Raw genomic sequence first — 27,358 nt, forward strand, 5'->3', positions numbered from 1 at the left:
TTTGATGCAGTTAGCGCTGCTTTCAATTTCTGCATCAATATATTTCCTGTACAGCCTCCACTTGCGCACAGCCTAATGATGATCAAAACAAGTTCTTTCATGTTTACCATCTGCTTGAATTTGAGAAAGATTTAATGTCTTGGTGTCTGTGTCTTGCGATAAATGCTTTGCTGTGTTGGCCTGGTAGCGTGTCTGTTTATGCTTAAGCTAACTTCTCTATCGTTGTATGGCATGACAACAACATGTCACGTGGATGTGGCTAAAGCACAAACGGATCTAGCCACCGGGCTAGTGCTTTATGGCCAAACCATGATCTAGCGACCGGGCTAGTGCTTTATGGCCTAACCATGATCAAGCCACCGGGCTAGTGCTTTATGCCCTAAACATGATCTAGGACACCGGGCTAGTGCTTTATGGCCTAAACATGATCTAGGACACCGGGCTAGTGCTTTATGGCCTAAACATGATCTAGGACACCGGGCTAGTGCTTTATGGCCTGAACATGATCTAGCCACCAGGCTAGTGCTTTATGGCCTAAACATGATCTAGCTACCAGGCTCGTGCTTTATGGCCTAAACATGATCTAGCCATCAGGCTAGTGCTTTATGGCCTAAACATGATCTAGGACACCGGGCTAGTGCTTTATGGCCTGAACATGATCTAAGACACCAGGCTAGTGCTTTATGGCCTAAACATGATCTAGGACACCGGGCTAGTGCTTTATGGCCTAAACATGATCTAGGACACCGGGCTAGTGCTTTATGGCCTGAACATGATCTAGGACACCAGGCTAGTGCTTTATGGCCTGAACATGATCTAGCCACCAGGCTAGTGCTTTGTGGCCTAAACATGATCTAAGACACCAGGCTAGTGCTTTATGGCCTAAACATGATCTAGGACACCGGGCTAGTGCTTTATGGCCTGAACATGATCTAAGACACCGGGCTAGTGCTTTATGGCCTAAACATGATCTAGGACACCGGGCTAGTGCTTTATGGCCTAAACATGATCTAGGACACCGGGCTAGTGCTTTATGGCCTGAACATGATCTAGGACACCGGGCTAGTGCTTTATGGCCTAAACATGATCTAGGACACCGGGCTAGTGCTTTATGGCCTGAACATGATCTAGCCACCAGGCTAGTGCTTTATGGCCTAAACATGATCTAGCTACCAGGCTCGTGCTTTATGGCCTAAACATGATCTAGCCATCAGGCTAGTGCTTTATGGCCTAAACATGATCTAGGACACCGGGCTAGTGCTTTATGGCCTGAACATGATCTAAGACACCAGGCTAGTGCTTTATGGCCTAAACATGATCTAGGACACCGGGCTAGTGCTTTATGGCCTAAACATGATCTAGGACACCGGGCTAGTGCTTTATGGCCTGAACATGATCTAGGACACCAGGCTAGTGCTTTATGGCCTGAACATGATCTAGCCACCAGGCTAGTGCTTTGTGGCCTAAACATGATCTAAGACACCAGGCTAGTGCTTTATGGCCTAAACATGATCTAGGACACCGGGCTAGTGCTTTATGGCCTGAACATGATCTAAGACACCGGGCTAGTGCTTTATGGCCTAAACATGATCTAGGACACCGGGCTAGTGCTTTATGGCCTAAACATGATCTAGGACACCGGGCTAGTGCTTTATGGCCTAAACATGATCTAGGACACCGGGCTAGTGCTTTATGGCCTAAACATGATCTAGGACACCGGGCTAGTGCTTTATGGCCTGAACATGATCTAGGACACCGGGCTAGTGCTTTATGGCCTAAACATGATCTAGGACACCGGGCTAGTGCTTTATGGCCTGAACATGATCTAGCCACCAGGCTAGTGCTTTGTGGCCTGAACATGATCTAGCCACCAGGCTAGTGCTTTATGGCCTGAACATGATCTAGGACACCAGGCTAGTGCTTTATGGCCTGAACATGATCTAGCCACCAGGCTAGTGCTTTGTGGCCTAACCATGTAACTGATCGGATGACTGACTGTTTGATTAACAGGTGAGGACTTTGAGGTGGTGCAGCAGGAGATCATTGTGATGAAGGACTGCAAACACTCCAACATCGTGGCCTACTTCGGCAGCTATCTCCGGTAAGACTGGCATACTGATAGATCCGGTATGGATAGACAGTATTACAACTCTCTGAAGTTGGACTCAAATGATACAGCTATTTCAGGCATGATATTGACTATGTTGTCGTTTTGAATGGAGCAAAATTTAAAGTACAGCTAAAATGTCCGTCTTTGGTCTAATCGAGACTTGTCTGATTGGGACAGCACGACTCACAGCATCAGTCTTGCTTTCTTGTGGTCTGTCCCTTCTCCTTCAGGAGAGATAAATTATGGATCAGCATGGAGTACTGCGGAGGAGGATCTCTGCAGGATATTTATCACGGTAGTACACACACACACACACACACACACACACACACACACACACACACACACACACACACACACACACACACACACACACACACACACACACACACACACACACACACACACACACACACACGTGCGCACATAGTCTCTTCAAGCACACACCCGTTCCCACATTCACAAAGTCACTCACAATGTGGTGACCTATGCATTCATCCATGCTCACAGTCACCATAATAGAATAGCTGTGTTTTCATCTAAAAACAGACCATAAAGCACAATAGATGAAAGCTTGTTACAATCAATATCCACACTCTTTCCACTCTCCCACTTAAGCTGTCATAGCCAGCCAGCCAGCACAGTAAATAGCACTCGTAAGTCAAACATCTGGTGTTGATCTCAAACGTGTGTATGAAATGCTTCAGATACTTTGCCTTGCTCTTAAACTCTGCCCTCTTCCTCCCTCCTGTCCAGTGACTGGGCCTCTGTCCGAGTCTCAGATTGCGTATATGTCACGGGAAACCCTCCAGGTACCTTTTGTTCCCCTGCTGACGTGTGAATCTACGGGTCAGATTGACTAAGAATTAGTGATATGTTGTTTTCTCCCTTCCTTACAGGGTTTGTACTATCTCCACAACAAAGGCAAAATGCACAGAGACATTAAGGTAATGCCATGTCAATGATGGCAATAAGCGTGCTTTCAAGTAGAGACGATTGACTTTCAAACCTTGTTTGGTGTGGTTATTTTTTGCCTGACCCTATACCTTTTTCTCATAGGGAGCAAATATTCTATTGACAGACAACGGCTATGTGAAATTAGGTAAGGTCTTTGAAAACCATTGCTTTCCCTTCAACCAGATATCAGTTCCCAAAGCCTCACCTTGACTACATAGGCTGCGTTCACACAGGCAGCCCAATTCAGATATTTTTTTGCCACTAATTGGTCTTTTGGCCAATCACATCAGATCTTTTCAAATCAGATCTGGCTAGAGCCTGTCTAAACACAGCCTAAGTTACGTGCTGTATTAGAATAAGATCTCACAATACCTCTTATCTTTTGCTCATTTTCTCTCAATTTCCCCTCTTTCTCCTTAGCTGACTTTGGTGTATCAGCACAGATCACTGCCACGCTGGCTAAGAGGAAGTCCTTCATTGGAACTCCATACTGGTGAGCTTCACCCCTGGTCCCTCCCCTTGGTGTCACACTGGGTGGGCTCTGACATGATGGTGTGGTTAATTGACTTATTGATCTTAGGATGTGACAGGCCATTCATATTGCTCTGGACAGTGTTATGATTAGTGTTATGGCTGGAATAATTGACTCACAATCATTTAACATGACTCCACTTAACATGACTGATGTTAAGTACTCTTATTTTTTGATCCCTATTTTTTTCCTCTCCCTCCTCTCAGGATGGCTCCAGAGGTGGCAGCAGTGGAGAGGAAGGGAGGCTACAACCAGCTGTGTGATATCTGGGCCGTGGGCATCACTGCCATTGAGCTGGCCGAGCTGCAGCCTCCTATGTTTGACCTGCACCCCATGAGGTAGTATGTGTGCTGGGGGATGTGTGAAGGAAGCCTTGACAATGTGATGTGATGCTGGATATTTCTTATACTTTTTGTTCTATCAACCAAGTCTATTTTCTTACTTTCCAGGGCCCTTTTCTTGATGACAAAGAGTAATTTCCAGCCGCCCAAATTGAAAGACAAAGGGAAGTGGTAAGGGTTCATGTTCTCCTCTGTGAATAGCAGGGATTGGAAACTGTTCAGGGAACAGAACCGAAAACCGGTAAATAACAAACATTTTCAAGGAACGGAACGAAAGTGATCAGTACTGGAATGGAACCATTATTTCAAATGCTGGGAACTGGTTCATTTACATTTGAGTAATTTAACAGAAGCTCTTATCCATAGCAACTTATCGTAGTGCATGCATACATTTTCATGCCCCCCCCCCTGGTCTCCCGTGGGAATCGAACCCACAACTCCATGCTGTACCAACTGAGACACACGGGAACGTTCTTTTACGTTCCAGGCATTTCTCTAGTCCCCCCAAAAAATGCAACAAAGCACCTATGCAAAGTCCTCACTCTGTCACTCAGAAACATATTCCAGTGTCTGCCTGCAAGCTAAAAATGTTTGTCAGTGTATGTGCATGTTTAGGCTACTGTAGCCCCTCCCCTCTCCGAAGCATAGGCTACTGTAGCCCCCCCTCCCCCTCTGAAGTGTAGGCTACTGTAGCCCCTCCCCTCTCCAAAGCATAGGCTACTGTAGCCCCCCTCCCCCCCTGAAGTGTAGGCTACTGTAGCCCCTCCCCTCTCCGAGGCATAGGCTACTGTACTGACATTGCAATCGTGACTCAGAAGATAGGGAGAGAGATTTTCTTTATTAACTAGGGAAGATTGAATGAACTTTTTCAATGCTAGATATTCAGGATATTATAGGCCAGGGCTCTCCAACCCTGTTCCTGGAGAGCTACTGTCCTGTAGGTTTTCACTCCAAACCTAATCTATCACACCTGATTCTAATAATTAGCTGGTTGATAAACTGAACCAGGTTAGTTACAACTGGGGTTGGATTGAAAACCTACAGGGAACTGGGTTCCTGCTATAGGCCTAGTTATCACGGTTCACGTTGGATTTATAAACTTCAAGAAGGCAAGATGTTTTATTAATTGTGGTGCCACTCTGCATACACAATCTTGTCAGCTAGCTAGCTCAAAGGACATTCAAAGTTCCCCCATAGAAGCCACATGTATAAATCTGTGACTCTAATTCAGATAATGCATGTTTGAAGATGCCAAGTAGAGTTTGACACAGGAACAGGACTCCGGAGGGTCTTGCGGGATTCTGTCAGGAGTGAAGTATGTCATTTGTGGAGCATTTTGTAAAAACACCAACTCTGTTGGCTTGGCCTAATATAGTTTACTTAATAAAAATAAATACAAAATAAATGGTAGATTTCCCCCTTCTGTCGGCTCAATCTCGCACCTTGATCCAGTAATACATGTCTTGTAAGAAACGCTGCTGTTTAAACAAATAGGCTATCAACTGGAGAGTGGGACAAGCAGCCTCAAGCAGTACACCTGCTCTACTCACTTTAACTAAACCCGTGCCTTCTGCTGTGAAGAGCAGTGTATGTGCATGTTTGGGCTACTGTAGCCCCTTCCCAATCTGATTGATTCAGTACTGCCGCTGTTCATGTATGGGCAGTGCTCAGCTGGAGGCTACAGATTTATGCCGATGCTGTTATGTGCAGACCATCCTGCTGGGGTCTCTGTCCTCATCCTCCAGCCTTAATCGATATACATTTAGGTCATTTACAATATGCTCTTATCCAGAGAGACTTAGGCCTACAGTCAGTGCATTTAACTGAAATAGGGAGGACAACCACATCTCAGTCGCATATTGCAGAACTGAAATGATTTTCAATACTTCCTAATTCTGCATCCACATGAGCACGGGACGGGAGTGATTCTTATCGGGACGGGACAGGAAAGTTCTGGGGTTATAGAACTGTTGTGAGATCAGGACCGCACAGGGAAAAAAATTACGGGACAAACATTGCCCACATATTAATACATTTTCACTCCCATATCAATCTCTAATTCCCAGTGCTTCAAGCCTCCTCAAAACTCTCTCGCTTTTTCCCCACCTGCTAAATTTTAGCCTCTTCTTGCGCCAAAGACTACACTTGTCTGTCCATCACGCATGTTAACAACCAGCTTGCCTGCTCTATGTGCGCTGATTGGTGAAGTCATTAAATGAGCTAAATGTTGGATTTCACAGGTTACAAAAGGAACAGAAAGGAACAATATAAACCCTAACATTTTGGGGGTTCCAACTTTATTTTGCTGGTCGGAACAGTGGAACGGAAACCCCAAAAATGGTGATTCTGTTCAGAATGAAACAATTAGAAAATCATTTAGGTTCCAACCCCTGATTTTTCAATTCATATTACAATCATAAATGCTCTAACATGTATCTGTTTGTTCTGTCTCCTCCTATGAAAGGGGTAATAATTTCCATCATTTTGTCAAATTGTCCCTGACGAAAAATCCGAAGAAGAGGCCAACAGCAGAGAAACTATTACAGGTACCCCCAGTCTAAATGGAAACACTAGATTTCAGTGTCTGTCAGGAAAACATGTTAACCAGCCAATCATTGATTACCAGTTTAGAGAAGTGGAAATGCAATGGCCATCCTGTAGGCTGTGACCTCACATCCTCTTCCTGTGTCCACAGCATCCATTTGTGTCACAGCCTCTCAGTCGAACCCTGGCCATCGAGCTGCTGGACAAAGCCAACAACCCAGACCACACCACATACAATGACTTTGATGATGACGACCCTGAACCAGAGGTACAGTCACCACCCCAACCTTTACAGCTCCAGGTTTATCCAATCAAATGGCAGGATGAAGACTGACACCTCTCCTCATTGGTCTTACCATCGTCCTGATCTCTTTACTGTCAGAGTTCTACATATTTTCTCTCTCCTCCATTATCCCTCTCTCTGCTCCTTCCTCAGTTTAAGTATAGGGGCCACTTCCTTCCCATCACCCCTGGTGCTCGGCGAGCTCCTCGCTTTGCCATCCGCAAGAAGGTACCAGTGTGGCCTGCATTAGAACTGCACCAGTACCTTGGTGATCAGTACCTGTAGTAACAGAGCACTAACTAACACCAATCTGTGTGTGCTCAGGTAGACTGGACCTTGTCAATGAACCCTGCTCATGGAGTTGGTGTTACTTACTTTGTTCAATCTATCTGCATGTGGGATTTTGAAGATTGTGTTTTAGGCATGAATAGGCTATTTTTTATTTTACCAGGTATGTTGACTGAGAACACATTCTCATTTACAGCAACGACCTGGGGAATAGTTACAGGGGAGAGGAATGAGCCAATTGTAAACTGGTGACAGTATGAGGGCTAGATTGGGGAATTTAGCCAGGACACCAGGGTTAACACCCCTACTCTTACAATAAGTGCCATGGGATCTTTAGTGACCATAGAGAGTCAGGACACCCATTTAATGTCCCATCCAAAATATAGCACCCTACACAGGGGAAATGTCCCCAATCACTGCACTGGGGAAAGAGTGCCTCCTGGCCCTGCAACACCACTTCCAGCAGCGTCTGGTCTCCCATCCAGGGACTAGCTCTGCTTGGCTTCAGAAGCAAGCCAGCAGTGGTATGCTGCTGCTGGCACAGTGTGGTATGCTGCTGTGGTGCAGGGTGGTATGCTGCTGTGGTATGCTGCTGGCGCGTGGTGGTATGCTGCTGCTAGTGCAGGGTGGTATGCTGCTGCTGGCACAGGGTGGTATGCTACTGCTGGCACAGGGTGGTATGCTGCTGGCGCAGGGTGGCATGCTGCTGCTGGTGCAGGGTGGTATGCTGCTGGTGCAGGGTGGCATGTTACTGCTGGTGCAGGGTGGTATGCTGCTGGAGCAGGGTGGCATGCTGGTGCAGGGTGGTATGCTGCTGGCGCAGGGTGGTATGCTGCTGCTAGCACAGGGTGGTATGCTACTGCTGGCACAGGGTGGTATGCTACTGCTGGCGCAGGGTGGTATGCTACTGCTGGCGCAGGGTGGTATGCTGCTGGCGCAGGGTGGTATGCTGCTGCTGGCGCAGGGTGGTATGCTACTGCTGGCGCAGGGTGGTATGCTACTGCTGGCGCAGAGTGGTATGCTGCTGGCGCAGGGTGGTATGCTACTGCTGGCGCAGGGTGGTATGCTGCTGGCGCAGGGTGGTATGCTACTGCTGGCGCAGGGTGGTATGCTGCTGCTGGCGCAGGGTGGTATGCTACTGTTGGCACAGGGTGGTATGCTGCTGCTGGCACAGGGTGGTATGCTGGTGCAGGGTGGTATGCTACTGCTGGCGCTGGGTGGTATGCTACTGCTGGCGCAGGGTGGTATGCTGCTGCTGGCGCAGGGTGGTATGCTGCTGCTGGCGCAGGGTGGTATGCTGCTGCTGGCGCAGGGTGGTATGCTGCTGCTGGCGCATGGTGGTATGCTGCTGCTGGCGCAGGGTGGTATGCTGCTGCTGGCGCAGGGTGGTATGCTGCTGCTGGCGCAGGGTGGTAATGCTGCTGCTGGCGCATGGTGGTATGCTGCTGGCTACATGCAGTTAAACTGAGAATAAGTTACTCCCAGCTCAAACATTCCTTCTATTGTTTTTGTACATTGGTTTGTTAAAGCTAATCTTAACAGGCTTGTGATTTGTCTGGCTATGTGCTAGGCCAAGGGTGGGTGTAGTGCATGAACATGCGTATAGTCATTAGAACTTGTTAGGTATGCTGAGGTGAGGTGTAGCTGCAGGGTTCTATCTATATGTAGTGTGTATATATCATGTGTTTGGTCTCACAAGAAGACTGGTAAAGGAAACTTCCACCAAAGTCAATGGATGATGTGTGAATTTGAGCTCCTTGATCGGCATCTTTTGTTTTTGTTGAGACATCTCCTGCTGCCTTGCGTTGCCATGGTTTAATTGCCTGTTTGCAGTGTGGTCTGTCTTTGCTGTGTTCTGTTGCTGCCAAGGAGGCGGAGAGGTTGTTGTGACTGACTGGGCCATTGTTCTAATTTTCCCTGACTCATGGGTCAGAGATCAGAACAGTTTCAGTCCCTTCAAATATACACATCTTAGTGACCGTAGATTCTCTTGGATGCTCAGCACTATCCTTTTCCCGCAGAGAGAGGTTGAATTATGTTTTTGTTAGATGATGAAGTTTGCACAGGATTTAATAGTACTACTGTACAGTTATTGGACTGAGGAATGACACTAATTTAAGCATTATTGTAATTTTAAAGATTATGAGTTGGGTTATGTGTGCGTGATGATGATGTGTGTATATGTACAGTTGAAGTTGGAAGTTTACATATACCGTAGCCAAATATATTCAAACTCAGTTTTTCACAATTCCTGATATTTTATTAGAGTAAAAATTCCCCCGTCTAAGGTCAGTTAGGATCACCACTTTATTTTTTAGAATGTAAATTGTTAGAATAATAGTAGAGAGAATACTTTATTTCAGATTTGATTTCTGTCATCACATTCCCAGTGGGTCAGAAGTTTACATACACTCAATTAGTATTTGGTAGCATTGCCTTTAAATTGTTTAACTTGGGTCAAATGTTTCAGGTAGCCTTCCACAAGCTTCCCACAGTAAGTTGGGTGAATTTTGGCCCATTCCTCCTGACAGAGCTGGTGTAACTGAGTCATGTTTGTAGGCCTCCTTGCTCGCACACACTTTTTCAGTTCTGCCCACACATTTTCTATTGGATTGAGGTCAGGGCGTTGTGATGGCCACTCCAGTACCTTGATTTTGTTGTCCTTAAGCCATTTTGCCACAACTTTGGAAGTATGCTTGGGGTCATTGTCCATTTGGAAGACCCATTTGCGGCCAATCTTTAACTTTCTGACTGATGTCTTGAGATGGTGCTTCAATATATCCACATAATTTTCCTCCTCATGATGCCATTTATTTTGTGAAGTGCACCAGTCCCTCCTGCAGCAAAGCACACCCGGTTGCTTCACGGTTGGGATGGTGTTCTTCGGCTTGCAATCTTCCCCTTGTTTCCTCTAAACATAACGATGGTCATTATTGCCAAACAGTTCTATTTTTGTTTCATCAGACCAGAGGACATTTCTCCAAAATGTATGATCTTTGTCCCCATGTGCAGCTACAAACTGTAGTCTGTTTTTTTTATGGCAGTTTTGGAGCTGTGGCTTCTTCCTTGCTGAGCGGCCTTTCAGGTTGTCGATATAGGACTTGTTTTACTGTGGATATAGATACTTTTGTACATGTTTCCTCCAGCATCTTCACAAGGTCCTTTGTTGTTGTTCTGGGATTGATTTGAACTTTTTGCACCAAAGTACGTTCATCTCTAGGAGACAGAACGCGTCTCCTTCCTGAGCGGTATGACGGCTGCGTGGTCCCATGGTGTTTATACTTGTGTACCTTTGTTTGTACAGATGAACGTGGTAACTTCAGGTGTTTGGAAATTGCTCACAGACTTGAACCAGACTTGTGGAGGTCTACCATTTTTTCCCTGAGGTCTTGGCTGATTTCTTTTGATTTTCCCATGATGTCAAGCCAAGAGGCACTGAGTTTGAAGGTAGGCCTTGAAATGCATCCACAAGTACACCTCCAATTGACTCAAATGATGTCAAGCAAAGAGGCACTGCGTTTGAAGGTAGGCCTTGAAATACATCCACATGTACACCTCCAATTGACTCAAATGATGTCAATTAGCCTATCAGAAGCTTCTAAAGCCATGACATAATTTTCTGGAATTTTCCAAGCTGTTTAAAGGCACAGTTAATTTAGTGTATGTAAACGTCTGACCTACTGGAATTGTAATACAGTGAATTATAAGTGAAATAATCTGTCTGTAAACAATTGTTGGAAAAATTACTTGTGTCATGCACAAAGTAGATGTCCTAACCAACTTGTCAAAACTACAGTTTTTGACAAGAAATTTGTGGAGTGGTTGAAGAACGCGTTTTAATGACTCCAACCTAAGTGTATGTAAACTTCCGACTTCAACTGTATGTAATGTATGTGTCTTGGATATTTAGGTATTCTATTCTGTTTTCTTCCTGACAGTCTCCTGTGTCTGTTCCCCATCGGATTCGCTCCACCAGCAGGAGCACCAGGGAAGGGAAGACGCTGTCTGAGATCACCTGTAAGTGTCTGTGTGACTGGACCAGTTTCCGGGACCCAGATTGAGCCGACTCCTGGACTACAAAGCATGCTTAGTGGAAAATCACCATTGAATGTGCTTTTTAGTCTAGGACTAGGCTGACTCTTGTGTGGCTGTGGTGGATTCATTTTTATCAGTCTGTGGTTATTGGCAGTGTGCTTAATCTGTGGTGTGGAGTGACTGACACATTCACTTCTTTGTGAGTTCATGGTAATCACAGTTTAGTGAACCTCTGTCTGTCAGGATTAACGTTGGCATGAGTATAATCTACTCTTTTCAGCTTCCACAGATGAACGGCTCCTCAAACCATGCAGTGAAGGAGCGCGCACACACACACACACACACACACACACACACACACACACACACACACACACACACACACACACACACACACACACACACACACACACACACACACACACACACACACACACACACACACACACCTCTGTTAAAGTACCTCAACACACTCACTCATCTATCTCTACCTGCAGCTGTACAGTTAAACTTCGCTTGCTCTCTCTCTCTCTCTCTCTCTCGCTCTCTCTCTCTCTCTCTCTCTATTGCTTTCGCTCTCTCTCTCTCTATTGCTCTCTCTCTCTCTCTCCCTAGTTGGCCAGGTGAAGTTTGACCCCCCGTTGAGGAAGGAGACAGAGCCCCATCATGAGCTGGTGAGTAGCCTGGTCCTGCAGTGTCCCCCTGATACAACTGTGGCTGAACCGTGTGTGTCGGTGCCGTAACAGGAAAAAGAAACATAGATAGGCCCCATTAGCTGAGACTCTGCTGAGGTTTAAATGCCAATTAATGCATTTCTGATCTCAAGTCTTCCATATTATAAATGTCCCAGTGTAGCATATTCTCTGTCCTTTTTTCTCCTAAATTTGTCTGAATGCGCCCCTGGCTGAGGTTTCAGTGCAGGGTTCATCAGGCATGCATGGCCACCCCTCTTCTCTCCCCTCACTCTCATCCCTCACTCCCTACCTCTCTTATCCATCCTCTCCCCTGCTTTAATCCCTTTCTCTGATTGGATGGCATTAACTTTGAATTAACGGGTCTTTCTCACTCTGCCTGTTGAACAGCCCGACTCTGACCCTTTTTTGGACTGTGCAGAAGAGCTGTACTACACGGCGAGATCTAATCTGGTATTTCCCACATCTCTCCATTTCTTCTTCTAGGTCATCTCTCTTCTTCTTAACGCTTAAATGTCCTCTTTCAGTTTGCCTTGTCTCTTTCGTGGAGTGTCTAAGTTTGATGGATGTCAGTAACTGTTTGTTAATTTGTGTCTGTGAAGCCGTCTTCGCCTCATTTGCTGTTTCTGTTGTTATTCTGGTCTTATGTTGGTTGTTATTTGAAATGGATGGTCTTCAACCACATATCTAAGGCTCTTGAGAGAAAGGGATGGGGGAAACTGTTTAGAGGGAGAGGAATGGAGGGATGGGGGAGAACTAATGAGGGAGGAATGGAGGGATGGGGGAAAACTGTTTAGAGGGAGAGGAATGGAGGGATGGGGAGAACTAATGAGGGAGGAATGGAGGGATGGGGGAAAACTGTTTAGAGGGAGAGGAATGGAGGGATGGGGGAGAACTAATGAGGGAGGAATGGAGGGATGGGGGAAAACTGTTTAGAGGGAGAGGAATGGAGGGATGGGGGAAAACTGTTTAGAGGGAGAGGAATGGAGGGATGGGGGAAAACTGTATAGAGGGAGAGGAATGGAGGGATGGGGGAAAACTGTTTAGAGGGAGAGGAATGGAGGGATGGGGGAAAACTGTATAGAGGGAGAGGAATGGAGGGATGGGGGAAAACTGTTTAGAGGGAGAGGAATGGAGGGATGTGGGGAAAACTGTATAGAGGGAGAGGAATGGAGGGATGGGGGAAAACTGTTTAGAGGGAGAGGAATGGAGGGATGGGGGAGAACTAATGAGGGAGGAATGGAGGGATGGGGGAAAACTGTTTAGAGGGAGAGGAATGGAGGGATGGGGGAAAACTGTTTAGAGGGAGAGGAATGGAGGGATGGGGGAAAACTGTATAGAGTGGAGAGGAATGGAGGGATGGGGGAAAACTGTATAGAGTGGAGGGATGGAGGAAAACTGTATTTAGGGAGAGGAATGGAGGGATGGGGAAAATTGTAATGAGGGAGGAATGGAGGGATGGGGGAAAACTGTATAGAGGAATGGAGGGATGAGGGAAACTGTAATGAGGGAGAGGAATGGAGGGATGAGGGAAAACTGTAATGAGGGAGGAATGGAGGGATGAGGGAAAACTGTAATGAGGGAGGAATGGAGGGATGGGGGAAATTGTATAGAGGGAGAGGAATGGAGGGATGGGGAAAAACTGTAATGAGGGAGTCAGATGGAGGAAAAACTGTATAGAGAGAGAGGCATCATTGTTCTTCCTCTGTCATCCATGGTTACCTGCAAGGAAACACGTGCCGTCATCATTGCTTTGCACAAAAAGGGCTTCACAGGCAAGGATATTGCTGCCAGATATTGCACCTAAATCAACCATTTACCGGATCATCAAGAACTTCAAGGAGAGCGGTTCAATTGTTGTGAAGAAGGCTTCAGGGCGCCTAAGAAAGTCCAGCAAGCACCAGCACCGTCTCCTAAAGTTGATTCAGGTGCGGGATCGGGGCACCACCAGTACATAGCTTGCTCAGGAATGGCAGCAGGCAGGTGTGAGTGCATCTGCACGCACAGTGATGTGAAGACTTTTGGAGGATGGCCTGGTGTCAAGAAGGGCAGCAAAGCCACTTCTCTCCATGAAAAACATCAGGGACAGACTGATATTCTGCAAAAGGTACAGAGATTGGACTGCTGAGAACTGGGGTAAAGTCATTTTCTCTGATGAATCCCCTTTCCGATTGTTTGAGGCATCCGGAATAAAGCTTGTCCGGAGAAGACAAGGTTAGAGCTACCATCAGTCCTGTGCCATGCCAACAGTAAAGCATCCTGAGACCATTCATGTGTGGGGTTGCTTCTCAGCCAAGGGAGTGGGCTCACTCACAATTTTGCCAAAGAACACAGCCATGAATAAAGAATGGTACCAACACATCCTCCGAGAGCAACTTCTCCCAACCATCCAGGAACAGTTTGGGGATGAACAGTGCTTTTTCAAGCATGATGGAGCACCTTGCCATAAGGCAAAAGGGATAACTAAGTGGCTCGGGGGAAGAAAACATCGATATTTTGGGTCCATGACCAGGAAACTCCCCAGACCTTAATCCCATTGAGAACTTGTGGTCAATCCTCAAGAGGCGGGTGGACAAACAAAAACCCACAAACTCCAAGCAATAATTATGCAAGAATGGGCTGCCATCAGTCAGGATGTGGCCCAGAAGTTAATTGACAGCATGACAGGGCAGATTGCAGAGGTCTTGAAAAATAAGGGTCAACACTGCAAATATTGACTCTTTGCATCAACTTCATGTAATTGTCAATAAAAGCCTTTGACACTTATGAAATGCTTGTTATTATACTTCAGTATTCCATAGTAACATCTGACAAAATATCTAAAGACACTGAAGCAGCAAACGTTGTGGAAATTAATATTTGTGTCATTCTCAACTTTTGGCCACAACTGTACTGTAGGGAGAGGGATGTCTCTGTATAGCAGAGAGATGGATGAACCTCCTCATAGGGAAAACCTGTGTGACTGACTTGGACCCCTGAGGCCATGGCCTATTAGAGCGGGAACAGATCAAGCCCTACGTTGCCATTACCAGTCCCCCCTGTCTCCTTCTGCCAAATATTACTGCTGACTCAGACCACGGACTCCACAGTCACAGTTTAACTCGTTAGACCTCATTTCTTTCCCTCATATGAATACTGGGGGATTTGTTGATGTGACTGAGGCAGCAGGATATGGCAGTTTGTTAGCATTAGTAAGAATATGTTAGCTGAGCTCTCTTTGGCCTAATGTAGTATGGCTGTCAGTTTGTTAGCATCAGTAAGAATATGTTAGCTGAGCTCTCTTTGGCCTAATGTAGTATGGCTGTCAGTTTGCGGTGTGTTGGTCCGTAGGAGTCACAGTCTGTCACTTAGCTGTGAAGGGGTATGTCCTCTGATCTGAGGGACCCGCATTTAGGGTTGCAAAGGGTCGGAAACTTTCTGGTAAACTTCCAGATTTCTTCCGGACATTTTCCATGGGAAGTTGAGCCCTGGAATTTGGGGAATTTTGCCGAAATTCATCAAAAACGTTATGTTTAAACAGTGAACCTTTTTTGTGGGATACACATAAGGCAATTCTAGGTCCTGTGGCATATTTTGGTTAAACTATCCCCTTTTCAATATAATTGTAACCCTCTGCATGAACAGTGCATTCTTCCATCACATGTGCAGTGCACTCTTCCATCACATGTACAGCTGATTCTCAAGACCTTGCACACTAATGAGATGCTATTGAGCCCACACTACACTATCTAAGCCAAGGACTACATGCTTTCTGGTCAATTTTGATTACAATACTGGGTGGGGTGAAAATATTTTATATGACATACATTACATGATTTTTTGTTAACTAGTAAATAGTGGCCTACAGCAAAGTGTGTTTTAAATCTTTTCTAACTTATTAACAATTTCTGCTAGTTAGTTTTTGCTACCATGTGGAATTTTAGCTTGCTTGAGCCTGCTAACAGAGGAGTGTTAATTCACCTGTTTCCATATATGTTTCATTACATCTTTTTTTTATCTTACAAAGGAGTTGTTTAATCGAACTGCTTAACTATTTATCTGTACATGGAATTGTCTTTGATTTTTATTTACTCATTTTTAAAATAATCTTTACAGCACAATGCCACGAGCACTATCTGATGTGTGGAGACATTTCACTGCAGCTAATGTGGAAGGAAAAGCTGTGTACGTTTGCAAATATTGTGCCAAATCATATGTGAAGAATGCAACAAAGATGCAGAATCATCTGGCCAAGTGCATAAAGTTCCCTCAGGCTCACAACAAGCAATCTCTGACAAAAGTCCCTCTACTTCTATTCGAGGTGGAAATGATGAATCCGACACCTTATCGATGGCAACAGCTCATGGTCCTCCTGGAATCAGATGTTTTTTGACTCAACGGAGGAACGTAGTCAGAGAAATGCTGATGAATGTCTTGCTTGCTGTTTATGCAACTGGTTCACCTCTGATGCTCACAGGCAATGTGTATTGGAAGAGATTTCTGAATGTTCTTTGCCCAGCATACACCCTTCCAACCAGACATGCTTTATCTACTTATTTGCTGGATGAAGAGTTCAACAGAGTTCATGTGAAGGTCAAGCAAATCATAAAGAAAGAAGACTGTATTGCAATCATCTCTGATGGGTGGTCGAATATTCGTGGGCAAGGAATAATTAACTACATCTCCACCTCTCAACCAGTATTCTACAAGAGCACAGACACAAGGGACAACAGACACACCAGTCTCTGCAATTGCAGATGAGCTGAAGGCAGTCATCAATGACCTTTAACCACAGGAGGTATTTGCACTGGTGACAGACAATGCTGCGAACATGAAGGTTGCTTGGTCTGTGGAGGAGTTCTACCCTTACATCACACCCATTGGCTGTGCTGCTCATGCATTGAATCTGCTCATCAAGGACATTATGGCACTGAAAACAATAGATACACTCTACAAGAGAGCCAAGGAAATGGTTAGGTATGTGAAGGGTCATGAAGTTATAGCAGCAATCTACCTCACCAAGCAAAGTGAGAAGAAGAAGAATAAGAGCACCACATTGAAGCTACCCAGCAATACCCGTTGGGGTGGTATCATCATCATTTTTGGAGGGGAAGATGTCTCTCCAAGCAATGGCCATATCACAGTCTTCCGATATGGACAGCCTCATCAAGAGGATCCTCCTGGAGGATGTATTTTGGGAGAGAGTGGTAAGCCTAAAACTCCTGAAACCTATAGCAGTAGCCATTACACGGATTGAGGGAAACAATACCATCCTGTCTGATGTTCAGACTCTGGGGAAACTGCAGTTCTGAAATAGATCAAAAAGCATGAAGACTTCTGCCTGAAGCCCACACACGCCGCAGCGTACATGTTGGACCCCAAGTATGCTGCCAAGAGCATCCTGTCTGGTGCAGAGATCAACAAGGCCTATGGTGGCCTGGATGAGGGCAAGGTTCTTGGCAGTCTGGTGAAGTACACTTCCAAGCAAGTGCTTTGGGATGGAGATGCAATATGGCAGTCGTGCCAACATATCTCATCAGCCACCTGGAGGAAGGGACTTTGTGGATCTGAGGCTCTTTCCCCTGTTGCCTCCATCATCCTCCAAATCCCATCAACATCAGCCTCCTTGTTTGGAAACACACACACACCGAAGCACACAACAGGCTGACCAATACAAGGGTTGAAATATTGGTGGCCATCCGGGCAAATTTGAGACTTTTTGAGCCTGACAACAAGCCATCCTCAACAAGGTTGGAAAGTGACCGTGAAGATGAGGCCTCAGAGTCTGATGTTCAAGAGGTGGACATTGAGGAGGTCCAGGGAGAAGACATGGAAGTCTGAGAGGAAGACAACCAAAGCTTTAGTTTCTAGACTATCATTTTACAGATGTATGTCGAAAACGTTTTTGGGGCATGCGATGGATCATTGGGGATCATTCAATATTCCCTTTCTTTTGTTGTTCAGTGAAATCATCCCATGTGAAGAGTCAACTCATTTAATGGTCATTTCGTTTTTAAAATTTCTATTGGAAGGATTTAATCATTTGCAATTATGTCTACTTATTATAAGGTAAAAGGATAATGTTTCTGTCTCCATATGATATGGTAAATATATCCAATGCAAAAAACATATACATTTAAATGATATTAATATTCATTTGCGTTAATTCCCATATATTCCCATTAATTCCCACGGAAAGTTTCCACCTCTGAATATGTCCCAAAATGTGCATCCCTACGCGTAATGATACTGTTCAGTAAATTCAATCACATTGATGCAGCACACACACACACACACACACACACACACACACACACACACACACACACACACACACACACACACACACACACACACACACACACACACACACACACACACACACACACACACACACACACACACACACACACACACACACACCCTTCGCCCATACCGTTGCAGCTAATTCTGCTGAGATACCTCTATACAATATATTTTCCATTCATATCACTCACATAACATACTCATCTGTGCGTGTGTGTGTTCCATAGTGCAAAATGCTGTCATATCCCTTTACTTATATAGCACATGCACATTAGAAACATCTTTCATAATTAGAAACTATCATATTTCAGTGTTTTTTCTCTAAGCGCCACTGCAGTGGTGACCTCTGACCTATTGTGTCATCAGCCTTGCCAGCCCCTGAGGTTATTCTCGCGGAGTAAAAGTCCTGTAATGTCCTGGATGTTCTGTTCATTAGTGTCACCAGTGTGACCAGGGAGTCATTGAGGTTACACCACACTCAGCCTCGTCTCTCTCCACACGATCTCTAAGTGGTTGTAGGTGTTGTGTGTATGCATGTGTCTCAGCTCTTAATATAGTTGATGCTGTAAAGTAGGTAACCTCAGCCATGGTGCCTTTCCACATTGACTGTGTGTCGTCGTGTTTCAGAAACAGTCCTGTAATTGTGATATGCCTCCTTCTAGGATCTTCAACGGGACTATGGACAGGAATCTCCAAGCCTGGTGGGAGGGAACAAGTAAGTCACTCTTTCTGGGTTTCTACTCCTCTTCCTCCACCTTTCATCCTCTATTCTTCCTGTCCCTTCCCTAAGTTTGATCTTCTTTCCTCTCCTTTATCTCTTCTCCTTGCCTCGCCAGCTCTCCTCTCTTCTTCACCTTCTCTTGTCCTCACCTCCCCCGCTCTCCCTTCCTCCCCCGCTCCTGTCCTCCTGTTTTATCTGTGTAGAGATTAGCCCGAGCAGATGGTGGTGTGGTACTGAGAGGTGACTTCCTGTAGAGAGGAAGGCATCTGATGCGTCTGATCATTTATTCATGACACCTTTCCTGGAACTCAGCTCAGAAGAAGTGCCCTGTAAGGGGGGGGGGGGTGGAGGAGGATGTAATAACATAGACAGACTCGCTGCTTAAACCTAGAATGATCTGCTCCATAGCAGGATGGGATGGATTGATAGATGGTGTGTTTTCAGTGTATAGGATAAATCAGACAAGGATTATTGAAAAAGCCTGATTACTGAACAATTGATGTCCACATTCCTTCTCCCACTGGACAGCCTCATAGGATTCATATTCAAATTTTCTCTCATGCACACCCACGTGCATACACAAACACTCTGTTGCTTACACATAGCTGACCTGGCAGCTTCACACATCCCGGGTGAGTGTACAACTTTGAGTGGCTAAGGTAAATATTCAATGGGTTATGACGTCATCTCAGCTGGGATGAAACTCACACACTATCACACTCAAGTACGCTGAATTAATCTTCTCTGCGGTTTCCATGGGTTTTTTGCCCTGTAGCATAAAAAAATGTTGTGTTAAATTAGGTCAGAACCCCCCTCTGAGAAATAACACCTTTACTCTTGTCATGTGTGATTCTGTCACTGAGTTGACACTTTTTGTCCTCCATTTTTAACTTCTCCTTCGTTCGTATCACTCGTTACTTGACAGGAGTCTTCTCAAATCAGTGGAGGAGGAGCTTAAGCAGAGGTGAGTTAGGCCACGCCCCACAGGACTCCACCTGCAACTGCTCTGGTTTTTGATTTGCTGACGCGCCCTAACCGCGCCCACCCCAGCAGCCAATCAGTGTTAACGCAGGACTAATCCAGCCAATCAGTGTCAAGCTAAATGTATCTGCTCTGACTGCTGCGTTATGGCTTGATTATGTTGTGTCCATTGTTGTTCAATGCTTAGTCAGTGCAGGCTGCCCTGTAAGATCACCTGACACCGTGAGCTTCAACAAAGCATGAATATAAGCCTTATCTAGTTACATAGTCTATATTGAAATCCCCCAGCCCTACATGTAAAATTAGCTAAATATAGTATTAAGGTTTAGTAAGACATATATTCCTATTTGGTTTAATTATATAGCATGTAGTTCTTTAGTTATGCTGTACCTTTATGTAGTTTAAGTGTCATTATGTTACCCTAGTCGTGTAGGGAGTTAATTTCCCCTTGTCTCAGTGTCTCCTCCCAGTGGGTGAAAGAGGAGAGCAGATTCATTTTGCCTTGTGGCCTCTTTGCCCTGCTGTAAGTCCCGTCCCCCCCCCCCCAATCTCCTCAGGTCACAATTAGAGAATGATTATGATGAAACTCAACTGTAAGTCCTTCTCGTGTTTTAGTCCATCCGCGCTCTCTGAGGAGGAAGGAGGCTACCTCTTCCAGTTTCATTCACACATCTTCATGCCGCATTCCACTACACGCCCGTGCTGTGCCTTTAGTGCCCTCCTGTGCTCCCTCCCTGGCCAAAAACACCTCTCCGTCCATCTCTGCGCCTCCAGTATCCCTGTTTCCTCCCACAGTGGTGTTTGATCTTCGGACTCAGACTTGGGTCTTGTTCATTAACGCAGTGGAGCAGAACTATCTAAAAGTTGTTTCCTCTAAGCAGTCTAGCTGACTGTGCATCGTCTTCCATCTGTGAGATAATGAATGTGATTGTTGTCATGTTTGGGTTCTATGGTCAGACTGTGCATTGCCGTAACCCCTGACCCCTGCCGTTCCTTATCTGTTTCTTTGTGTGTGTTCATCATTCTGTGACACCTGCTTCCATGCTTGTTGATCTCAGTGTGTGTTCATCATTCTGTGACACCTGCTTCCATGCTTGTTGATCTCAGTGTGTGTTCATCATTCTGTGACACCTGCTTCCATGCTTGTTGATCTCAGTGTGTGTTCATCATTCTGTGACACCTGCTTCCATGCTTGCTGATCTCAGTGTGTGTTCAAACCGCCCGTTTGCCGTCTGTTTCCAATGTGGGTTCTCGCTGCTTGTATCCTTAGTGTTGACATGGATGTCTTGGGGTCCATCTAATCCCCAAACCTCTGGTTTAACCCAGTGCTACTTGGTTTGTGTTCTCTCATGGTGACGTTGATCTTGTGACTCATTTTGATTGGTGCCCTGTCTGTGTCTGTCGTGATTGAGGGTTTGATAGTGTTCTCTGATTGATGCCATGTCTATGTCCATCATGATTGAGTGGTGTCTGTAATATATCACACTGTACATACACATTACATTGACTGGGCTTTTGGGATATCCTGTTCAAGGGAATGCTAACATCTTGTGTGTCAGTTGTCTTATGGTGTTTTCGGGGGTTGACAGACCTTTGTTGTCTTTACCCACAACTGCCCTGTTGTCTAAAACTATGTTGTGTTACTTAGTTGTCTAACACTGTGTTGTGATAGGAGACCATGTTGTTAGTGATAGTCTGTCACTGTGTCTGTCATTCTGTGTTACCACTTATTGTGACAACATTGTTTTCTAACTGTCAATATGTGGAACCTTCTGAATTTTGTCACTGTCTTACAAAACTAACCCTACCTCAATCTCTTTCCCTCTAGCAAACACAGTACCATCATGAGGCCGAAAGTCCCACCCCCACTTCCCCCCAAGGTAGGACCACCAGCATATATCATACAGCATGCAGCATTTTGGAGCACGATCAAACAACCAAGACTACTATTTAGTGGAAAGGACCCTCGAGCAAAAATCAGTGTTGCATACATCAATATTTTCTCTCAAAGCTAATTCAAACTATTGACATTACATTTGTAAGATGGGCAGCAGAGCTTGACAAATTAGGAATAAAAGGGCAAGCATTAATCAACCTCTAGAGATGGTCTACCTTTCTGCTGTCTTTGTCTCTCTTACTCTCTGTCTCTGTGTCTCCTCTCTCCATTTTCTCCCACTCTCCCTCCAGCCCAAATCTATCTGTCCGCCCCAGGAGAGCCCGTCCCAGGGAGAGGATGATATAGGCGGAGGGGGGACCATCAAGCGCTGCCCCGTACCCGAGAGCCCCGCCCGACCCGCCTCAAATGTACCCCCCCGCCCTCCACCCCCACGCCTGCCCCCCCACAGACGCAGTAGCCTAGGTAACGAGAGTACACAGAGCCAGGCTGGCTCAGAGCCCGAGGGGAATGATGCTGGGAGCTTTAGGCATTTCTGGGAGTGGCTTCATGCCCCACACACGGAAGAGGAGTTGGAAGATGTGTTGGAGGAGGAGGAGGAGGAAGAAGAGAGTAAGGCCGGCCGATTGGTAGCCCAGTAGACGTCACTCCTCCCTGATTGGTTGTTAGTCCCATCAATCAGCGTCTGTAGTGTCTCGCACCTTCTCTCTCCCTCCCTCCCCCCCTTTCCTCTGTCTGTCTGTCTCTCTGTCTGTGGATGTATACAGTTCCTTCGGAAAGTATTCAGACCCCTTGTCCTTTTCCACATTTTGTTACTTTACAGACTGTATTAAATCCTCAGCAGGCTACACACAACACCCCATAATGACAAAGCGAAAACAGGTTTTTAGAAATGTTTGCAAATTTGTTAAAAATATACCTTATTTAAGTATTCAGACCCTTTGCAATGAGACTCGAAATTTAGCTCAGCTGCATCCTGTTTACATTGATCATCCTTGAGATGTTTCTACAACTTGATTGGAGTCCACCTGTGGTAAATTCAATTGATTGGACATGATTTGGAAAGGCACACACCTGTCTATATAAAGGCCCCATAGTTGACAGTGCATGTCAGAGCAGAAACCAAGCCATGTCCATAGAGCTCCTAGACAGGATTGTGCCGAGGCACATACAGTGCCTTGCGAAAGTATTCGGCCCCCTTGAACTTTGCGACCTTTTGCCACATTTCAGGCTTCAAACATAAAGATATAAAACTGTATTTTTTTGTGAAGAATCAACAACAAGTGGGACACAATCATCTCCCCAAATATAGGTGTGCCAAGTTTGTAGCGTCATACCCAAGAAGACTCGAGGCTGTAATCGCTGCCAAACGTACTTCAACAAAGTACTGAGCAAGGGTCTGAATACTTATGTAAATGTGATTTTTAGTTTATTTTTACAAATTTGCACAAAAAAATACAAAAATAGAGTTTTTGCTTTGTCATTATAGGGTATTCTGTGTAGATTGATGAGGGGGGAAAAACAATTTAATACATTTTAGAATATGGCTGTAACGTAACAAAATGTGGAAAAAGTCAAGAGCTCTGAATACTCTGAGTGCAGTGTTGCGTTGCTGTAGTCATGTGACTTTGTCTGTAACCAATCTCCTGTCTCCTCTCTTCCATTGTTGATATCACATGTTGTCCATGAACAAACCAAATGTAATGGAACTTTCAGCTCAGTGTGTTAGCATGATTGAATCATTTAGTTTGAGAGATGTCCCACTCTTGTAATCCTAACCAAATATATTCCATTAATACTGACTAGTAGTAATTCGATTTTAGCATATGTGTGTATGTCTCAGTAGAACACTCACACCATTGAGCTACTGTCTTCAGGCAGCCCAATTCTGAGCTTTTTCCACTCATTTTTGTCTTTTGACCTCAGACTGCTCTTTTGCTTATAATTGGGCTAAAGATCCGAATTAGACTGCCTGTGTAAATGCTGCTTTAATCTCATGCGTGTGAAATACCACACACACACACACACACACACACACACACACACACACACACACACACACACACACACACACACACACACACACACACACACACACACACACACACACACACACACACACACACACACACACACACACACACAGAGGCATGCACACACTTACCGAGGTAAGTGTAATAAACATGTCTCCTGCTGCAGGTAATGGATTGAGCTCTCACCAGAATGGAGAGAAGGACAGTGCTACAGAGAGGCAGTCCACCATGCCCCCTAGTGTCCCCATACGGAAAGACAAGAAGGACATTCCCGTAATGCCACCAGATCCCGCACACTCTCCTTATTAACACTGACATTTCAATACATTCCTTTCACACTCGGGCATCACCATACTGATTATTATTAAAGCCAGTAAACCATTTATCTAAATCGAATGTGGACCAGTAATCATTGACCTTATCTGTGTCTCTCTGTATGCATCTCCTCCCCCTCTTTTCAGAAGCCAATCAGTAATGGTCTCCCACCCACACCCAAGGTCCATGTGAGTATGATGCCGCCTTTACAGACACGCCAACTTACTGAAACATTATGAATCCAAGTCAACTATGGTGTTGACCTCTAAAATGGAGCTTTCAAAACAAGACATTTCAAGAAAAGATTACTATTGTGTTTTGGCTTCCCTCTAACTGTCCACCCGCCATCGTTCTTGCTCCTCAGATGGGGGCCTGTTTCTCCAAGGTGTTCAACGGCTGCCCGTTGAAAATCCACTGTGCCACATCCTGGATCAACCCAGACACCAGAGGTAGGACACTGGGAAAACAACGTAGCCTATCAGTGACTTGGGTGTCACTTTTTACAGCTTTATTGTTATGACTTATTGGATGAATCATTGCCATGATGATGATTTTGATTAAAGGGGTACTTCAGGCTTTTGGCAATGAAGTACTTTATCTACTTCCCCAGAGTCAGATGGGTACCAACTCATGGATACTGTTTTTATTTCTGCACCCAGTATGAAGGAAGTTAGAGGTACTTTTTTGCGAGTCAATGCTAAGTAACATTAGCACAATGACTGGAAGTCTCTAGTATCTACTAGCATGCTAGCAGTTACCATGGGCTTCCAGTCATTGCGATAACGCTAGTTAGCAATTGTGCTGATGCTCGTCATAAACTTCCTTTAAGCTGCACGCAGAGACATGTTTTTATCCACGAGTTCATCTATGTCTGGGAAAGTAGATAAAGGGCTTCATTGTCAAAATCCTGAAGTATCCCGTTAACACGGCTAATTGGCTCTTTTGTTTCAGACCAATATTTGATATTTGGTGCTGAGGAGGGGATCTACACTTTGAACCTGAATGAACTGCACGAGACGTCAATGGAGCAGGTTTGTTCTTTTCTCTTCTGGTTGAACAAACAATCTTGCTCACAATGCTTTTTTTTCCTCAATGGAGGATTCTGAATGTTGTATTCAAATCTTCATTGGCTCTCTCAATCTCCTTCTGTCCCCAGCTCTTTCCCCGGCGTTGCACTTGGCTTTATGTTATGAACAACTGCTTGCTCTCTATATCTGGTAAGACTATCTTGGACTTTGATGTTTGTTCTGTATTTATGAATGGTTTTGCAGTAGTAGGGGTAATGTGCTGCTCTGACATTTTGACATTTCTCTGCCATAAAGGTACACATTTAAGAGGCACTTCAAAACTTTTACTCTGGAAAATTGAGGCAGGGATTTCTCTGTTTAAATGGTATCTGCCCTTTCCCCCCAAATATAGTCTTGCCCTGTAAGATGTGTTTTGGAAGCAGACCTTTTATTTTATTTTTGGGGGTCATAAATTTCCTTTTTAAAGGTTTAGAACTCCAGTCGAAAATCATTTTTTGTTATTGCTTCAGGAAAAGCCTCCCAGCTCTACTCTCATAACGTAGCTGGTCTGTTCGAGCATGCCCGGCAAATGCAGAAGTTACCCATGGCCATTCCTACACACAAACTCCCAGACAAGATGATTCCACGGTAGGATATGTGAAGTATTTTCTTTCATTTGGGTTTGAACTTGGGGTGCTTATCGGGATACGTATCAAACTGAGCTCTGTCCCTTGTGATCCTTGTAGGAAGTTTTCCGTATCTAATAAGATTCCAGACACAAAAGGTTGCCAAAAGTGCTGTGTAGGTGAGTGCTCAGGAAGGTGGATCACCCTTACGAATCTGTGCACACACTACCAGAAGTCGCTTTGGATAAACGCGTCTGCTAAATGGCATATATTATCAACATTCTTGACTTGTAGGTACAATTAAATAAGAGAAGTTGAGGATAGTTCAGAATAATGGACAAGACATATTGATAGAGTATAGCTCAAGAGTTCAAAGACCGATTGTGAGAGACCTTGAATGTGTTTGTTTGTGTGCAGTGAGGAACCCATACAGCGGTCACAAGTACCTGTGTGGAGCGTTCCAGTCCAGTGTGGTTCTGCTGGAGTGGGTGGAGCCCATGCAGAAGTTCATGCTCATCAAGGTCAGTCAGTGTTTGGGTCAGTTCAGGTCATTCTGGGGCAGATTGACTGAGGATGACTCGTGTGATATAATGGACCCTATCTGGCTTGGATAACCAAATGCAGTCCTGTTCAGACAGCTTATTAGATTGGCTAAAGTAGCGTGCGAACATTGCTTGTCTTTCTGGTGTGTAACGGCATGCTAAATCTATCTCCTTTGGTCTCTCCTGTAGAACATCGACTTCCCCCTGCCCTGTCCTCTGGAGGTGTTTGAGATGCTGGTGGTACCAGAGCAGCAGTACCCTCTCATCTGTGTGGCCGTCAGCAAGGGCACCGAGCTCAGCCAAGTGGTCCGCTTCGGAACGGTCAACCCCAACTCAACATCCTCCTGGTTCACAGAGGCTGGTCAGTGGAACATGGTCATCGCAGCGATGATGATGATCTTAATTAGGGCGATGATTGTTTCTAATGAGTTGTTTTTCTGTCCCCTCAGATACGCCCCAGACGTGTGTCATCCACGTCACCCAGTTGGAGAGGGACACCATATTAGTTTGTCTCGACAGTGAGTTTTACCTGCCGGCAACAACTTGACTAACCCAAATAATCATTTTATTCTCAAATGAGAAATTCCAGCTTCTGCATAGGTAAATGAAACCATTAACTACTTCCTCTGCTCAGGGTGTATAAAGATCGTGAACCTACAGGGACGGTTGAAGTCTAGCAGGAAGTTGTCTGCTGAGCTGACGTTTAACTTCCAGATCGAGGCGATAGGTACGTTTCCATAATCACGGCATTCACACTTCTCTAGACGCTAGAGACAGACAGACAGACAGACAGACAGACAGACAGACAGACAGACAGACAGACAGACAGACAGACAGACAGACAGACAGACAGACAGACAGACAGACAGACAGACAGACAGACAGACAGACAGACAGACAGACAGACAGACAGACAGACAGACAGACAGACAGACAGACAGACAGACAGACAGACACTAGAGACAGACGCTAGAGACAGATACAGGCAGACACACTATAGACACAGGCAGACACACTATAGACACAGGCAGACACACTATAGACACAGGCAGACACACTATAGACACAGGCAGACACACTATAGACACAGGCAGACACACTATAGACACAGGCAGACACACTATAGACACAGGCAGACACACTATAGACACAGGCAGACACACTATAGACAC

At 45.3% G+C, this 27,358-nt stretch overlaps 1 protein-coding gene across 7 annotated transcripts in view; it reads left to right on the plus strand.

Moving 5' to 3' along the window:
* LOC124041149 (mitogen-activated protein kinase kinase kinase kinase 3-like) overlaps nt 1-27,358 on the plus strand; it is a 91,067-nt gene that overhangs the window by 59,384 nt on the left and 4,325 nt on the right. For 2 of the 7 annotated variants that reach the window (XM_046358376.1, XM_046358378.1), the window contains exons 3-30: nt 2,011-2,101; nt 2,341-2,405; nt 2,867-2,922; nt 3,010-3,057; nt 3,170-3,212; nt 3,488-3,560; nt 3,806-3,937; nt 4,049-4,111; nt 6,405-6,486; nt 6,636-6,752; nt 6,921-6,995; nt 10,994-11,072; nt 11,706-11,764; nt 18,730-18,782; nt 19,714-19,752; nt 21,598-21,649; nt 21,957-22,275; nt 23,863-23,969; nt 24,158-24,199; nt 24,376-24,460; nt 24,963-25,042; nt 25,168-25,228; nt 25,549-25,666; nt 25,765-25,823; nt 26,062-26,165; nt 26,376-26,547; nt 26,636-26,704; nt 26,821-26,913. In XM_046358376.1, the coding sequence (XP_046214332.1) occupies nt 2,011-2,101; nt 2,341-2,405; nt 2,867-2,922; nt 3,010-3,057; nt 3,170-3,212; nt 3,488-3,560; nt 3,806-3,937; nt 4,049-4,111; nt 6,405-6,486; nt 6,636-6,752; nt 6,921-6,995; nt 10,994-11,072; nt 11,706-11,764; nt 18,730-18,782; nt 19,714-19,752; nt 21,598-21,649; nt 21,957-22,275; nt 23,863-23,969; nt 24,158-24,199; nt 24,376-24,460; nt 24,963-25,042; nt 25,168-25,228; nt 25,549-25,666; nt 25,765-25,823; nt 26,062-26,165; nt 26,376-26,547; nt 26,636-26,704; nt 26,821-26,913 (2,436 nt within the window). The remainder of the gene's footprint in view (nt 1-2,010; nt 2,102-2,340; nt 2,406-2,866; nt 2,923-3,009; nt 3,058-3,169; nt 3,213-3,487; nt 3,561-3,805; nt 3,938-4,048; nt 4,112-6,404; nt 6,487-6,635; nt 6,753-6,920; nt 6,996-10,993; nt 11,073-11,705; nt 11,765-18,729; nt 18,783-19,713; nt 19,753-21,597; nt 21,650-21,956; nt 22,276-23,862; nt 23,970-24,157; nt 24,200-24,375; nt 24,461-24,962; nt 25,043-25,167; nt 25,229-25,548; nt 25,667-25,764; nt 25,824-26,061; nt 26,166-26,375; nt 26,548-26,635; nt 26,705-26,820; nt 26,914-27,358) is intronic. The other 5 variants (XM_046358380.1, XM_046358381.1, XM_046358377.1 and 2 more) reach the window with 4 other exon arrangements.

The sequence above is a fragment of the Oncorhynchus gorbuscha genome, linkage group LG08, assembly GCF_021184085.1.
Source record: "Oncorhynchus gorbuscha isolate QuinsamMale2020 ecotype Even-year linkage group LG08, OgorEven_v1.0, whole genome shotgun sequence".
NCBI lineage: Eukaryota > Metazoa > Chordata > Actinopteri > Salmoniformes > Salmonidae > Oncorhynchus > Oncorhynchus gorbuscha.